This window comes from Mastigoproctus giganteus, chromosome 1 (assembly GCF_048544385.1).
Source record: "Mastigoproctus giganteus isolate SK-2022 chromosome 1, ASM4854438v1, whole genome shotgun sequence".
NCBI lineage: Eukaryota > Metazoa > Arthropoda > Arachnida > Uropygi > Thelyphonidae > Mastigoproctus > Mastigoproctus giganteus.
Window position 1 is genome coordinate 246,574,451 of NC_143575.1, and position 17,994 is coordinate 246,592,444.

A 17,994-nucleotide genomic window follows, 5' to 3' on the forward strand; every position below is an offset into this window, starting at 1 on the left:
TGTTAAGGACACTAATGACCGTACGCTGCTGAACAGGATCTAGAAAATTTGAGCAGATATGTGGAGAGATATCAAATAAAGTTTAACATTGACAAATGTAAAGTACTATGTATGGGAAGCAGTAACCCCAGAGTGACTTATCAACTCTGTGGTACTAACACTGACAGTGGTAGTGAACAAAAAGGACCTGGGGTTAATTGTGGAAGCTGATATGAAGTTTTTTGAGCAGTGCAGATGGTCTGCAAGAGTAGCTCATAGTGTCTTGTCAATGATATATTTTTCTAGCAGGGATAAGGAGGTGATCAGGCCACAGCTTGGGAACTGTATACAGGTCTGGAGGCCTCATTTTAAGAAGGATGTAGAGCTGTTGGAACGAGTACAGAGAAGGGCAACAAGATTAGTGAATGGAACAAAGCGTTGCTCTTACAAAGAAAGGCTTAAGTTTTGCAAATTACAGTATCTCGAGACAAGCCACCTGCAAGGTGATCTGATTCAGGTGTATAAAAATTTGAATGGTTTTAGTATGCTCAATGCTGATGGGATACTTCCTCTTGGTCACAATAATCACTTGAGAGGGCATAAATTCAAATTGACGAAAGACAGATGTAGGATAGATGCGCAGAAGTTTGCCTTTAGCCAGCGGGTAGTTGGCATTACCATTAGCATTAGTAGAGGCATTTGATGCAAGAAAGCAAGCATATGCAGCATCAGCCAAAAAAAAAAAATAAAGTAAAATAAATAAATAAAAAATAACCACTTCCACTTCACCCCTCTGTTCGTTCGAAATACCTGTCCAGCTGAGCCTTAAACTTATTTAGGCTATCAACTTCCACGACAAGGGATGGAAGTGTGTTCCACCAACCAACCACCCGCTGGCTAAAGGCAAATTTCCGCACATCTATCCTACATCTGTCTTTCCTCAATTTGAATTTATGCCCTCTCAGGTGATTATTCTGACAAGAGGAAGAATCCCATCAGCATTGAGCATGCTCAAACCATTCAAGGATTTGTACACCTCTACCAGATCACCTCACTGGTGCCTAGTCTACAGACACTGTAATTTGCAAAACTTAAACCTTTCTTCGTAAGAGCACCCCTTTGTTCCATTCACTAATCTTGTTGCCCTTCTCTGTACTCGTTCCAGCAGCTCTACATCCTTCTTGAAATGAGGCCTCCAGGCCTGTATACAGTACTCTAGGTGTGTCCTGACCATTGCCTTATACAAGGAAATAATCACCTCCTTATCCCTGCTAGAAAAATTCCTATATATCATTGACAATACACCATGAGCTACTCTTGCAGCCCGTCTGCACTCTCAGAGAACTTCATATCTGCCTGCACAACCACCCCCAGGTCCCTTTCATTCTCTACCACTGTCAGTGTAGTACCACAGAGTTAATACGTTGCTCTGGGGTTGCTGTTTCCCATATGTAGTACTTTACATTTGTCAATGTTAAACTTCATTTGCCATCTCTCAGCCCATCTACTCAACCTTTCCAGATCCTGTTGCAGCAGCATAGTGTCAGTAGTGTCCTTGACAACCTTCATATCGTCTGCAAACTTGGACATGAAGCTTGATATACCATCATCAATATCATTTATAAATACAGAAAACAATAAAGGACCCAATACTGAACCCTGAGGGACTCCACTAATAACATTAGTCCACAATGAGCAGTGTCCATTGATTACCACTCTCTGTCTTCTCCCCCTCAACCGCCCCTTTATCCATAGCAGCAATTTGCCTCCAATGCCACACTGTTCCAATTTGTGCAGCAGTCTTCCATGTGCAACAGTATCAAAAGCCTTTCTAAGATCCAAGTATATAATATCAAAGTTATTCCCTGCATCCAGTTCTTTTGTGACTGCATCATAGTATCCAATCAAATTGGTCAGACAAGACTTCCCCTTAACAAAACCATGCTGTGTCCGAGCTATAACTGAAGTCTTGTCTAGATGATCCTGCAGTGCTTCTTTAACCAGTGCCTCCATTAATTTTCCGGGAACAGAAGTTAAACTCACAGGTCTATAATTACTTGTGTCAGCCTTTGATCCTCCCTTGTGAATTGGGGTCCCATTTGCACATCTCCAGTCCATGGGTACCTCCCCTGAGTCCAAGGAAGCTCTCATAATTATGGCTAAGGGTTTGCTTACTTCCTTTGCTGCCTTCTTTAATATAACTGGATAGATCCCATCCACCCCAGGTGCCTCTCTTGTATTTATCTTCAACAATTTCTCCTCCACTTTACTCTCAGTTATTACAAGATTCTCTAGCTTACTGCCAGAGTTGAATACACCTCTGGAATTCCCCTCGCTGAATAACTCCTCATGTGTGAATGTCGATGCAAAATATTCATTTAGTTTGTTAGCTACCTGAGCAGGGTCATCAACAGTTGACCCATCGATATCAAGTGGACCAATCTGATTCATCCCCTTCCTTCTAGAGTTTACATAAGTAAAGAACTCTTTGCTGTTTTTCTTTGTATCCCTTGCCAAGGATCTCTCGTAATCTGTCTTCGCCTGCCTAACCTCCTTTGTAACTTGGTTACAGATCAACTTGTATCTATCATAGGCTTCTGTGTCACATGTTAATTTGTATGTTTCCCATGCATTTTTCTTCTATTTAGGCCTAAACCTTGAACAATATTTCTTAGTTGGTATGTAAAGCCTAGTAGCTTCCATGATAAGTTCTTTGAATGCTTCCCATTTTGAATTTGCTGTTGGTAACATCATCAGTTGATCCCACTGTATAGAATTTAAATACTGTCTCAGTCCATCGTAGTCGCTTTTACGAAAGCAAAACATACCCCTTCCCTTTACCCCAATGGTAGTTACCTCTTTGAGTAACTCCCACTTCAGAACACTGTGATCACTGCCACCTAGTGGTTCATTTATCTGCAGATTCTTAATGCATGAAGAATCACTACTGATAATCAAATCAAGAGTATTACTCCCTCTAGTTGCCTCCTGAACATGCTGATGTAGAAAACAATCATCCAATAAATCCACAAAAGCCTTGCTAGTGTGTGAGTGACCAGCCCCCAAATTCCAGTCAATATCTGGGAAATTAAAATCCCCCATTATAAGACTCTCTGATTTACTGGCCCACTCTATTTCTCCGTACAGTTTCTTATTATACTCATCAGAGTCATTAGGCCTATAGCACACCACTACTCTCAATTTTGATCTCCCAATGCTTATGTCACACCAAACTGACTCAACACTGCACTGTCCAGCGATGTCGACTGGCTTCACTTCCTTGGATTTTATGTGTTTCTTAACTAATAGCATAACTCCTCCTCCCTTCCTATCCTGTCTATTCTTTCTGTAGACATTGTTCTCCCCAAATTCCAGTTCTGCATTCCTTATATCTGTGTGACACCACGTCTCTGAAATCCCAACAATATCTGCCTTTGATGTTTTGAGCAATACCTCAAATTCATCAAATTTATTTACTAAACTCCTAGCATTGGTGTACACGCAAGTATACATGCACCTGCTCTTCCTCGAAGAGCAGGTGCATGTATGCAGGTACATGCACCTGCTCTTCCTTGTGTTAGGGTGGTTGTGTTAGCCACCCTAACACAACCCATGTGTTTACTTGTACCCCCGTGATTCCCAGCAGTCTCTGAAATATCCTGCATCTCATTTTCCAGGCTGCTGCTCATTCCATTAGAAGCAGTGCAAGAATCACTTTCTCTTCTGCCAGCGGCTACTGTTAATCTATTAGTCCTTGTATCCCCCCAATCTAGCAGTTTTCCGACCCACCTAACACTGCCTCGATAGCATCAACAAACATTCTTGCACCCTTTCTATTTAAGTGTATCCTGCACAATCTTTCCAGGGTCGAAGTGAATGACAGGGCTTTCATCATGTACTCTCTCCTATCATGTCTGGGCAGAATTGCAGACACTTTCAAATTCAACCTTAATTCATGGCTTTTTTTTTTTTTTTCATCAGTGACCTGTACTTGTTAAGTAATTCCGTTGGTCTGGCATTGGTGTGGGCAACTGAGAGCTTGATGGGCCCTCACTTGTAATCCTTCGAGGGCATCCACCCTGTCCTTCAAGCTCTCATATAGGCCCATAACAATGCTGAGTTTTCGCCCGATTTCCTTACACTCCTTGCATCGCGCACACACAAAGACATCCCCCATGGCAGTATCATGTCCCATACCTGACTGCTCTGCAAACATCAAGCAAATAGTGCATCTTAAAAGGCTGTGATTCAGAGGGCAACTGCCCCCCTCAGTTCTCCCCTGAGCCACAGCATTCCCATTAGCTTGAGCCTTTTGCTTTGCTGCTCTGGTTTGAGTCATGATTTCGATTTACTTTTAATAAAATTTCAATTTCAGTACAAAATTAAATCCTAAACTTGTATCCCAACACAGTTATAACGCTATATTTATGTTTCAGTAACGAGTGTTATCTACGAAATCTACGAGTGTTATCTACGAAATATTTATGTTTCAGTAACAAGTGTTATCTATGAAATATTTGTTTCAGTAACGATTGTTATCTACGAAATCCCTTTATATAACTTCCGTATCAAGTTATGTATTAATTATTTATTTTTACTAATTATTTATGTTACGTAACCTAAGTGGTTATATGTATAGTTAAAAGTACAATTTAATTGCCAATGAAGTTCGACAAGATTAATAGATTTTACTGATTAATTTTCCCGTAACAATGGCGGCTATTTACGAACGGTAAACACGTGGATTTGATACCCTTTCCGATACTAAGTAATATCTACAAAATCTCTATCTAAGTTACTTTAAACTTAAGTACTGTAAATAGGAATATAAAGCTACTCTAGAAAATAAGTTAATATGTCAATTTAAACTAATAAAGCAGAAAATAAATCAGAAAAAACTTCTCTGTTCCAAGAGCGGCAGAAAGGAACGTCCGCAGTTGATGGAACAAATTTCCATCCTTTGTTGTGGAAGTTGATAGCTTAAAGAAATTTAAGGCTGAGCTGTACAGGTATTTGGAATGAACCGAGTGGTTAAATGGGAGTGGGGTTTTTTTTGGATGATGCTGCATAAGCTTGCTTTCTTGCATCATATGCCTATGCTAATGCCAACCCATGTTTAGTCTCCAGAGCTAAGTTACGGTCAACCCTTCCCCACCGTTTCCATCATGCAGTATGACTGATGACTTTTGAGGTCATGATGAACATCATGGTGAGATCCAATCTTCCATGCATTTCGAGGGTACAGCTCTAAAACAATGTTTGCAGGCCGACCACTAGTTAGTACACCGGACCGAACCTATTGGTAACTCTCTAGGAGGCTTCCAGATCAGCTAGTGTATAATCTTGCTACCTCTACTCTGCCAGTTAGTGACTGGAGGGAGTCCCAGTAGTGCGTATGGGGGAGGGGGCATTGTCGAGGCCACATTATGTCAAGGATCAGGGTGTATTTTTACCATGCGTACGCTATATTCAAAATTTTCATTACTGCATACAGCATGTCCTCCCCACTTTTTCTTACTATTGAATACACCATGAATTGTCAAACTAACAGAATAAGCTTATCTGTGAAAAGATCTAAACCTCCCAAAAACTTCCTTGTTCATTTCACAAATATACGTGGACTCAATTCTAATCTGAACGATGTCCATTTCCACTTGCAATCTGGCAAACCCCATGTAATTTTTCTAACAGAATCTCAGTTATCAGTTGATTCAACTACTGCTCATCTCAGTTGCCCAAATTATTCACTGTATGATTCCTTTCGCCTCAAAGGTGGTACTTGCACATATGTCCATCTAATATTCCCTGTCAGAGACTTGGTAATTTGGAATTTCCTCTTTTCGATCTTCTCTGGTTTTAAATCTCTGGATATTGTGTCAAATTCATCAGTTATCTCTACCCTTCTCCGAACTCCACTAATCACTTGGAGCTCTTTGACTTCCTCTCTTTGCAACTTGACTTCCTCATCCAACTTTCCTAACAGTGAGGTAATTTTCCTTTGTGATTTTCAAGTTCACAACTCCAGCTGGCTTCCATTTTCTAGTCACACCGAGCAAGCTGGTCAAGATGCTGAGGCTTTTGCAATTACTAATGACCTTGCACAGATTGTTCATTTAATTACAAGAATACCGGACAATCCTAACCATACAGCCAACACGCTTGATCTTTTTCTCACAAGCAACCCTTCTAAGTATATGGTCGAAGTAAGTGGTCCTTCAGGCACCTCAAATCACAACTTGGTGATCATCTCTGGTCCAATTCTGGAGTTCTGGAGACTTTATCTCATGGCTATTCCCAACCTCATATTTTTTGGAATTACAAGAATGCAAAATGGGATGACCTGCAAGATTTCTTTCCTTCTTTTCATTGGTCGGATTACTGTTCAAAACTTCTGATGTCAACGTTTACTCAGATCGTGTCATTGAAATTATTCTTGTAGGAATGGAATCCTTTCTTCCACACTCCACTTTAAACTCTTGTCCTTTATCTAAAATGTGGTTTTCCAATAAATGTGCTAAGGCTGTTCAAGAGAAGAGTGTTGCATATCATAATTGCCTTTTTTCCAAATCTTCAGATTCATTTTCTGCCTACACCAAGGCTCACAACAATTGTAAAGCAGTTATAAATTAGCTGTTATTAGTTATTAAATTGTCGCAACTAGATTTTGAACAGGCTAAGAGTAGAAAACTTGCTTCCTGCCCTAATGGTAGACAAGCATTCTGGTCTCTTGCCAAAGCTATTGGCCGCAACTCTGCCCATCTCTGCTCCCACCTCTGTCAAAACCAAATGGTTCTGTTGTCACTTCAGCCAAGTATAAAGCTGACCTGCTAGCAACCCATTTTTCTTCCAACTCATGTATTAATGATCTTGGTAAAACACCACCCACCATTCCCAACATGCTCCATTCAATGCCTCCTGTGGTCTTCCGTCAAAAGGATGTCAGAAGGATTTTGACAAATCTTGATGCTGAGAAAGCTCCAGGTCCTGATGGTATTTCTCCACTTGTTCTTAAAACCTGCATTCCTGAACTAACTCCTGTTCTTTGCTGCCTTTTTTTCACTTTCTTATTTCAAAGGTGTTTTTCCTTCTGCTTGGAAATTTGCTCATATCCAGTCAGTTCCTAAAAAGGGTGACAAATCCCTCCCATCCAATTATCGTCCCATTGCAATTAATTCTACTCTGTCAAAGGTAATGGAGAAATCAATTAACTGCCGACTCTTAAACTATCTGGAAACCTTCCGTCTGATCAACGATCCCCAGTATGGATTCCGTCAGTGTCAATCCAATGGTGATATTCTGGCTAATGTTACCCATTTATCGACAAATTCAATGGAAAAGTTCAGGTAGACACAAGCAGTTGATCTTGACATCTCAAAGGCTTTTGATTCTGTTTGGCATAAAGGTCTTCTAAACAAGCTTCCCTCTTATGGTTTGCCAACTGTTTTTTGTAATTGGTTTTATAATTTTCTCTCTGATCACTCACTGAGGATGATAGCAGATGGCTCTCTGTCTTCTAACTTCTCCACTAATGCTGGTGTCCACCAAGGTTCAGTTCTTTCCCCCACTCTTTTCCTCTTGTATATTAATGACCTTCCATTAATTGGAAATCCTATCCATAGTTTTGCCGATGATAGCACATTGCATTCCACTTTCCAGTTTGAGAAACCTTGCCCCGCTCAATCAGCTTCAACTTCTCAAATATTCGCTACCAGTTCCTTAAATGCCGATCTCCAGGTAATTCTCCAGTGGGGCAAAGACAGCTTAGTTGATTATAATCCTTCTAAAACTCATCTTGTCTTATATTTCGCAAAAAGGTTTCTTCTGCTCCTATGCTTATCTTCGGTAACACTACAATTTCTAGGTAAAATGATATATCTCTTTTGGTGATTATCTTGATTTCTGACCTCTCTCGGAAAAAGAGAATATAAATATTGTTTCCTCTGCATGTAAAAAACTTGGTTTTCTCTTTCGCTTCCAGCGTTACTTTTCTTCCAAACAACTGTTCACTCTGTATAAAACATAAATCTGCCCATGGAATACTGTTCCCACATCTGGACCAGTGCCCTCAAACCTTTTTCAGGCTTCTAGATTCCATTCAGAAGAGGGCACTTAACTTAATTAATGACTCCTCTCTAACAAAGTCTCTCCACTCGCTGTCTCATAGACATACTGTTTCTGCTGCATACCTTTTCTACAGATACTTCCACAGGCACTGTTCTTCTGAATTTGCTTCTATAATTCCCGCTTTCTCTTTCTGAACACATGCTGCCACCAGCCAACATCCATTTACTGTCCAACTTACAGAACCAACTTTTCATCTTCCTTGTTTGTTAATTCGACTGCCATTTTCTGAATCAATCTTCCTTCATACGTATTTCCTGAAAATTATAGCCTACAGAAGTTCAAGTCTAATGTCAATCAATATCTTCTTTCATCTTCTCAACCTCCAACCCAAGCATGATACTAAATACTATAGGTTCTTATACCTCTCATGTTTTGGGTTTGAAAAAAAAAAAAAAAAAAAATCTGAAAACTTGGATATTAAGCCTGATATACCTTCATCAATATCATTGATAAACAAATAAAACAAAAATGGGCCCCAACACTGAACCCTGGAGGATTCTACTAATAACATTAGCCCATGATAAGCAGTGTCCATTATTTACCACTCTCTTTCTTCTCCCACTCGACCATCCCTTTATCCAGAGCAGCAGCTTACACTTAATGCCATACTACTCCAATTTGTACAATAGTCTACCATGCGAAACAGTATCAAAAGCTTTCCTAAAATTCAAGTATATGATATCACATTTATTTTTTGCATCCAGTTCCTTTGTGATCACATCGTAGTATCCAATCAAATTGGTCGTGCAAGGCTTCCCCTTAAGAAGAAGGTTCCCAGCAAGGTTCAGACCCATGCTATGTCTGAACTATAACTGCAGTATTGTATAGCTGATCCTGAATTGCTTCTTTGACTAGTGACTTCATCATTTTCCCCAAAACAGATGTTAAACTAACAAGTCTGTAATTACTAGTGTCACCTTTTGATCCTTCTTTGTGAATTGGTGATACATTTGCACATTTGTTCAGTCCATGGGGACCTCCCTAGAATCCAAGGATGCTCTCGTAATTATGGCTAAGGGTTTGCTTACTTTCTTTGATGCCTCCTCTAATATAACTGGATAGATCCCATCCATCCCCATGCCTTTCTACCTTTTTTCTCTCTTTCACTTTCCTTTCAGTTATTACAAAATCCTTTAGCTCCCTGTAAGATATGATAAACTTCTGGCCTCCACTTTCCTACAGAAATCATCATATATTAATGTAGATTCAAAACACTCATTCAGTTTGTCATCTACCTGAGCAGAGTCATCAACAGTCGAACCATCAATATCAAGTGGACCAATCTGATTCATCCCCTTCCTTATAGCATTTACATAAGTAAGTAAAGGTCTTTGCTGTTTTTTTTTGCATCCTTTGCCAAGGATTTCTCGTAATCTGCCTTCGCTTGCCTAACCTCCTCTGTGACTCGATTACAGACTAGCTTGTATCTACTATAGGCTTCATTGTTGCTTGACAATTTATATGCATCTCATGCAGTTTTCTCTCTGCCACGAGTCTCATTTGTTCATACAACTTGCATTTAGGCTTAAACCTTAATGTCATTGGTACCACTCTCTTAATGTCATTAGTGCCAATGTGTAGAACAATTCACCTTTTATGATATTGTTGTAAACGTTAGATTATATCTGTTCTGATAATGTCTTCAACTCTTGCCCCGGCAGACATACCCTGGTCCTATTCCACCTATCCCTTTTTGCATAATATATTTCCCGTTTCCCTGACAATGGTAAGCACTTAATTACTTATCCCCATTATAAAGCCCATATGCCTGCTATTGTTAGATTTTAGTGTGGACAGTGTACTGTTAGTTTTTAGCACGGACATTTAAGCATAGACTTTATTTAATATATGTCAAGTGTGCGATGAAAAACTAACACAAGTTTCACTGTATTTTATTTGTTGGCAAAAAAGGTTATTTTTAATTAAATTTTTTTTTTCTTCTGAATCAATCTATCCAAATATTTGTGTTCCCCCCCCCCCAAGATTTACTGTAGGGTGAGGAAATTTACTGAATTAATTCACAATTTGCAAGTTATGTGTTGTTTAAACAAATAACTTGTTATAACTAAATTTTTATTATTACCATAAAATCCGGTCCACTATATGGGCATTTTCCATGATAGTATTAGCAGTGGCAAATGATGCAAAAAAGTAAACATAAACACCTAAAAAAAAAAAACCCTTCCCCATCACCTGTCCAGCCCCCTCCAATGGTTTGAATGATTTGCTCAATCCGTTCAATGCCTTAAACATTGCAATCAGATCACCTCACGGTGAAATACCACCACTTTGCTTATTGGAGGTTTGAAGTGGTGAAACCCATGTTTAGTCTCTAGAGCAACGTTTCCGGCACCCCCCTCCCCCCCATAATTCTCCTTCAACCCATGCACGGTACTAAGTACTATAGGTTTTGATACCTTTCGTGTTTGGGGTTTTCATAAAAAAAAAAAAAAAAAAGGTGCCTAGTGTACAGATGCTGCAATTTGCAGAAATTAAGCTTCTCTTGGTAATATCACTCATTTGATTCTTTGCACCAGTTCCAGTAGATCTATATCCTTTCTAAAATGAGGTCTCCAGACCTGTATTTGGTACTCAAGATGCAGCCTAACCATTACCTTGTACAGTGGGATAATCATCTCCTAATCCCTGCATAAAAAGTTCTCATATACAAGGGGGTGATCATTTAATAAACAGATTGGTGCAAGATCTTATCTTAATTGTCATCACCTGAATCTTTTGGATTTTTCCTTCTCGAAATAATCTCCCTTGAACTTTACAAACTTTCTTCACCATCATACCCATGCATTAAATGCTTCTTGCAAGTCATTTTTCAAAGGACTGTGAAGTGCTTCCATTGTGGCTCTGCGAGCATCATTGTGTCGGACACGAAATGCTTACCTTTCAGAGCTTTCTTCAGACATGGAAACAGGAAGAAATCACACAGGGCTAAGTTCGGTGAATAAGGGGGATGTGGCAAAACCTTAGGGCCCTATGGCAGTGATCACTGCTTGCACAATACAAGCAGCTGTATGGGGCCTGAAATTGTCTTGATGGAGAAGCCACTTCACATCAGAAAGTTTGATCCCACAGGAATATGGGTGTCCTACCAAGACACTTTATCACTAAATCTCTTTAACTGTTTGATGCATTTAAGCCCAGTCTGGCACAATAACGAATCACATATTGCTGTTCAATATGTATGTCAGACATGATACTTGCTTTAAAACGATTGTCAGTGACACTCAGCTAAAAAAAACTAGCTTGACAAGTACTGACATGCACGCACGCGCGCACGACACACACACACACACACACACACACACACACACACAACTCAGTAGAGATCAGAGGGAGACCTATAGCAGCAGTTATGGAAAGTTTGCGCGGTAAACATAAATATTGCATCAATCTGCAAATTAAATTATCATCTCTCATATCATTGACAAAACCCCATGAGCTGACCTGGCAGCCAGTCTGCCCTATTAAAGAACTTCATATCTGACAGCACAATTATTTCCAGGCCTTTTTTCATTTTCCACTACCCTGAGTACCACACAGTTGGTATGTTAACCTGGGATTACAGCTACCCATATGTAATAAAGTCACACTACCTGATTCTTATACTGAGGCACTCATGGAGACAGTGCTGGCTCCCATCATAAATCATTATATATATACCATGTTGAAACTCTGGCTTTGCATATTGTTGATGGTGACTGCAAGGGCCAATAGTAATGGAAACAGTGGTTACCAATGAAAATTTCTTTTGTTTGGATGGGCAGTTGTATGTGACACTGTTAGGGTAACCTGATTCGGTGAAATTTGGAAATAAAAGCTTATGTAAATTTAAAGAGCAGATACTTTCAACACAGAAAGATAAATTAAAAATGTATAAATGGAATATAATTTAGACAAAATGACAATTTTTATGCAATTTAATTTTTTGTTCAAGACTTTTAAGACCAGTATTATATGTATTTTTATTGCACTTTTTTGTATATATATATCAATATTGTGTTATAACACTAATTTTTGGCAATATAATGGACACTTTGACACCTATCAAAAAGTCTGCATTCAGTTCTCATCACTGATAATTTTCACTTAGGAAATGAGTTAAGTGATCTCAGTCAAGGAACCAGGGCTGCCTCCATCAGCAATATTTCATGTTTCATTCTGTAAATCAGCCTTTGAACATATGATGAGTGGTCTGGAAAATGTTTTTCTGGGACAGCTTCTTAAGTGGGAACTCATGATAAAAATGGTAATTAAATGGAACACTCTCTCTTTCTCTCTCTCTCTCTCTCTCTCTCTCTCTCTTATATACTATGCATTGAAATTTTATGGCTTCTTGTGCTTTAATTGTATTTAAAATCATTAGTTAAGAACCAATATCTAAACTAATGCCCATGATTTGTAAGAGGGGAGTGAAACCCAAACATAGGGGCTCAGCACTCCTGACTAGTCCATGCCTACTGCAAAGACAAAATACATATGTAGAGATGGTAAAGAAATCTCTGTATTCTTCCTTCCTTCAAAGAGTACCATGGCACATTGAATCAGAACTGCAAGCCCTCAGTTACAAGGAAACTAACAAAAGTGATAACACACACATTCCATACAAAGACAAATATACTATTAAACTATGCACATGCACAAATCAATATATAACATTACCTTTCTTTACTTGTATCCATAAAGTTATAAATTCCATCAAGCTTATCAGCTGACATTTGTTGAAGTAATGCTGTTAATTTGGTATGCCACTCCTTTGTATAGAACTGAATGCTTTCTTTAAGTGATGAACAGTCAACACTTGCAAAATGTATCACAGAAGTTGTTTCTAGTTGTTTTATACTGCGACCAATTTCAATGAATCTAAATTAAGAAAATTAACAAAACACACTGATCCCTGCTGGCTTTAATAATAACAATGGGAGAAGTAAAAATAACAGAATTAAGATAAATCTAAAAATCATAAAAAGATCATAAACCTAAATTGTTAAAATTATCAACAACATTTTTAATTGAATAACATTACCAAAAAGACAAATTAGTTGTCACTGAAAACTCAAGGCACTACTATTATAGCTTTTCTCGGTCTTAAAGGACACTCATCAGATAACAGACAGCCTCTATTAATAATTTTGCAACAAAATGATAAGTAAATGTATCGAGTCTGAATAAGCAGTTAAGCAGTTGCCATTTGATTTTTTACAGTTTGGAATAAAAATATCATAGTCTGAATACAGACATACTTAAGAAATCAAGAAACAATTGAAAAAACTTACTTTACAAGGTCATTATCAAATGTTTCAGCAGAGGGATCTTTTTTCCTATATGATTCCATAAATTCTTCTTGGTTCACTTCCCATAAGTGGCAGTATTTATTCCATGTATTAAGATAATTGTCCATCTTCTCAGAAAAAGTACAAATACCACGATAAATATTTCCTTTGGCTTTCTTACACTCTTCATCTTCATTTAAGATATCTGTGAATGGCTAAAAATGAAAACAAAATTCAAGTTCAGCAAGCAGAATAAAACTGAATATATGTATATAAATGTAAATAACTTATTCATTTCTGATCATAAAAAAAAACAGATAAAAATACATTACAGTATTTAAAGTGGTTCCAACGATGATTCCATCATAGTGTTTCCAAAAACATGATAAACTTGTCACGCATTTTAACTTTTCTTCATTCATTCATTTATATGCATCATTGAGATTATTTTAATTCTCCCAAAACAACCTTTTAGATATCTCTAAAAGGTTGTTGTTGTTGTTGTTATTTGGTTTTTAGGAACATTAGCAGCTAAGGCCATATTGCTCCGGGAATATGCGGTGGTCATTTCCTGACCTTTCCGCATCCTCTGTATTTGGTGGTGACAGGCTCGAACCCCGGTCTAATCAAGAAGCGTGTGCTACACACTGCTGCTCCTTCCCACCTGGCTATGGAGGTGCCCTCTAAAAGGTAACGCATGATAGTAGTTATCATATCAACTTTCAAATGAATCACTGGAAACTTTTTTAAGCAGAGATAAACAAAAAATTAAATGAAAGAACCATAAATAAATGTCCTGTGTCAACACTCTACATTAATAGATAGGTCAGGTGTGCATGTGTCTGAGTGATTATTGCCAACATATTGCTAAACGTAGATCTATTATGCTAAGTTACCAAAACTAATGTGACTACTCTTCTCATTCTGTAAAATGAGATTATCGTGGCACCAGTGAGAGTGTCACTGTAATGTGGCATTACAAAAAAAGAGATAACAACAATCAGTTTCATCATTTATAGTCAGAATGATTTTCCGAACAGAGCCAAGGGACCACACACTTTCTTAGGACAAGTAAAACATCACATGCTAGTAGCAAGAAATAAGCCATGCAAAAATTAAACCTGAATTATCCTACTGCTTTCCTTAATGGGAGATGGCAGAATATCAGACAAAACCAAACCCAATATTAGCATTAGCATTAATAGAGGCATATGATGCAAGAAAGCAAGCATATACAGCATCAGCCAAAAAAAAAAAAATTCCCATTTCACACATCCATTTGCTCTAAAAGTTTATCCAGTCCTTCCTTGAATTTATTGAATTCAACTTCTGCGACAGATGGAAGTTTGTTCCAGCAATCAATTACCCGCTGGCTAAAAGCAAATTTACACGCATCTATTCTACAACTGTCTTTCCTCAATTTGAATTTATGCCCTCTCAAGTTTGTAATCTGAGCAAGAGGAAGAATCCCATCAGCATTTGGCCTGCCCAAACCATTCAAAGCCTTATACACTTTAATCAGATAACCTCACAGGTGCCTAGCCTCCAGATGCTGCAATCTGCAGAACTTTAAGCCTGTCTTGGTAAGAGGATCCCTTCGTTCCCCTTACCAATCTTGTTGCCCTTCTCTGTACTCATTCTAGCAATTCTACATCCTTCCTAAAATGAGGCCTCCAGCCAACTCTAGACCATATGATCAAGGCAGAATCCAACATACAGAATGCTTTTATCTGTAAAGAACATCTCGTCATGGTCTGCCTGGACATGAAAAATCTTTTGATACCACCTGGCACTATGGCATTCTTCAAAATCATTATGCCACAGGACTTCAGGGTCAGCTACCATTAATCATACAGAGCTTTCTCTAAAATAGAACCTTCCAGGTGTATTACTGCAATTCACTGTCCCAAACAGATGTCCAAAAGAAGAAGAAGAAGGGGGTCCCCACAAGGATCAGTTCTTATGCGATGCTCTTTGCATTTAGGCTAAACAATGCAACAGATAACCTCACAGGTGCCAAATTCCGGCTAATGTTGACACTTATCTATATGCAGACGACCTTACAATATCCTGCCACTCACAAAATATGTACTCAATTGAACGACAACTGCAACTTCAATAAACAGAATAGAGTTGTGGGCATCCCACAATGGCTATCACCTCTCTGCAACAAAAACAACTGCCATCCACTTTTGTAAAAAGCATAAGTTCCATCCAGATCCTGGATAAGGTTAGGAACTCAATCAATATCACTTAGCAACAATATCCATTTCTTGGGTCTAGTACTGGACACTAAACCCTTCCTTTCAGGTGCATATAATGCAAATACGAACTCAGTGCATGAAAAAGATGAATATCCCCAAAGTCATCTCTTCTATGGCATGGGGAGCCAATTGCTTCACACTTCTAAACATATATCATACCTTAATAAGACCTCGTCTAGACTATGGAGCCCCAGTTTATGATTCTGCATGTAAGACAGCATTCGCTTCGCTCAATCCAGTCCAGCACAGTGCTCTCAGGATTGCCTTAGGAACTTTTAAGACATCCCTAGTGCAAAGTTTGTATATATATGCCAATGAACCTCCACTACAGTTTAGGAGAAAAGTATTGCTTCTTAGCTATTCAGCCAAATTATGTAGCCTCCCTCTCACCCCATCTGGACATATCTCTTTGAACCTCAGTGGATAAACTTACATAGGAATAAACCCAATGAAAACAAACCTGTGGGTATGACTACAGGAGGTAACCCAACATTGGAACATCTATCTTGGAAATATCTTTCAAGCTGCAGACACAGTACAAACTCCATGGGCAATGTATATACAGCCTTGCGATAACTATTTTCTTCAGTGGGGAATACACTCCCTATTGAACCACAACCTTAGACAGTTACATACGGCTCACGCATTGTCCAATGCTCACAGTCTTCAGATATACACAGACAGCTCCAAAACTGAGCTACAGTAATCAGTCCTACATCCAGTTCTTCTGTCCAGTTACCACTTGAATGCAGTGGTAACTGGATTCAAGTGGTAATTGGAACTACTGGTAACTCCTTTCTAAACACCCAGACCTTATATAATATATACAGACTCTTTAATGTTGTGAATGCCCTTCAGAATAAATCTCAAAATTTCCATCCACTTCTCACACAAATCAGATCTCAGTTATGTCATCTCAATGAAAATAAGCTGACTGTTATGCTTTGCTGGATACCCAGTCAGGTTGGAATTCCAGGACACGAATGTGCAGATGAAGCAGCAAAACATCCTGTTTGCTTCGATTCCATCCCAATTCCTTATTCTGACTACAAACCAATCATAAGGCAGATAGGTACTGAGAAGTAGTCTGAAATGTGGCATAACCAGACAGGTAATAAGCTTCTTGAAATAAAACAGAATCCACAGCTACTGAGATCTAGTTCCCGATTAAACAGGCACAAAGAGGTCGTGCTTGCAAGAGCATAAATTGGCCATACTCATTTAACACACCTATTTTTACTGCTAGAAGATCCTTCACTTTGCTCCCATTGTAGTTCCATACTTATCATCATTTAGTGTGCACATTACAATTCAGCTAGAATTGCATGTTTCAGATTTCTACTTTAGTTACAAAAACCTCTGAAACTAACCCATATACTTGAAGATGATGCCAATTTGTCAGAACTCTTTACTTATCTAAAAATGATCAATTGTATACAGTCACTTCTAGACCCATCTCCTCTCATATATTGACCAATGCTCCAAAGGAACAGGTGCAATTTGACCATAGCAGCCCTTGTGCCAATAAATTCCACTCCAGCTACAACAAATTGGAGGATTGTAGTGGAACCCATGTTTAGTCTCCAGAGAAAAGCTCTGGCAAACCCCCTCCCATTTCTTCCATCATGCAGTATGATTAATGTCTTTTGAAGTTATGATGGACAGACTGGTGAGATCCAATCTTCCTTACATTTCAAAGATACAGCTCTAAAATGGTGTTTGCTGGCCAGCCTCTAGTTAGTCCACCGGACCAAACCTATTGGTAACTCTTTAGGAGGCTTCTGGATCAGCTAGTGTATGATCTTGCTGCCTCTGGAGGGAGTCCGCGTATGCTGAGGGCATTGTCAAGTGATATCAAGGAGCTGAGTATATACTTACCATGTGTATGCCATATCCAAAAATTTCATTACTTCATACCCTCTCCACCTTTTCTTACTTCTGAATACACCATGAATTGTGAAACTAATAGAACAAACTTATCTGTGAAAAGATCTAAACCCCCCAAACACTTCCTCATTCATTTCAAAAATATACAGGGTTTCACTATATATAATGCAGTTTTGCTGAGAAAAACAGATAAAAATAATAACAGGTTTAGGGTAAAAATTTCTTTAATGAACTTGAGACAAGTTAAAAACAAGTTAAAATAAAATAATTAAATCACCAATAGCTTTCGGACATAAGTTGCCCTTCCTCAGTTGGGAATGTTATTACAAAAAAAAAAAAAAAAAAAGCACGGAATGTCATGTGCCCGGCCATATGGTGATCATGCAAGGTAATATGTGTGACACAGGTGCAGACAATCAGCAGTTCGAAGTAGAGGCTTGTGGTTTTAACTG

At 38.6% G+C, this 17,994-nt stretch overlaps 1 protein-coding gene across 1 annotated transcript in view; it reads right to left on the reverse strand.

Annotated features, from left to right (window-relative positions):
- kl-2 (dynein heavy chain 2, axonemal kl-2) overlaps window positions 1-17,994 on the reverse strand; it is a 1,174,416-nt gene that overhangs the window by 911,894 nt on the left and 244,528 nt on the right. The window contains exons 17-18 of the mRNA XM_090369487.1: window positions 13,395-13,606; window positions 12,781-12,981 (exon numbers count right to left, since the gene is read on the reverse strand). Coding sequence (XP_090225613.1) covers window positions 12,781-12,981; window positions 13,395-13,606 — 413 coding nt within the window. The remainder of the gene's footprint in view (window positions 1-12,780; window positions 12,982-13,394; window positions 13,607-17,994) is intronic.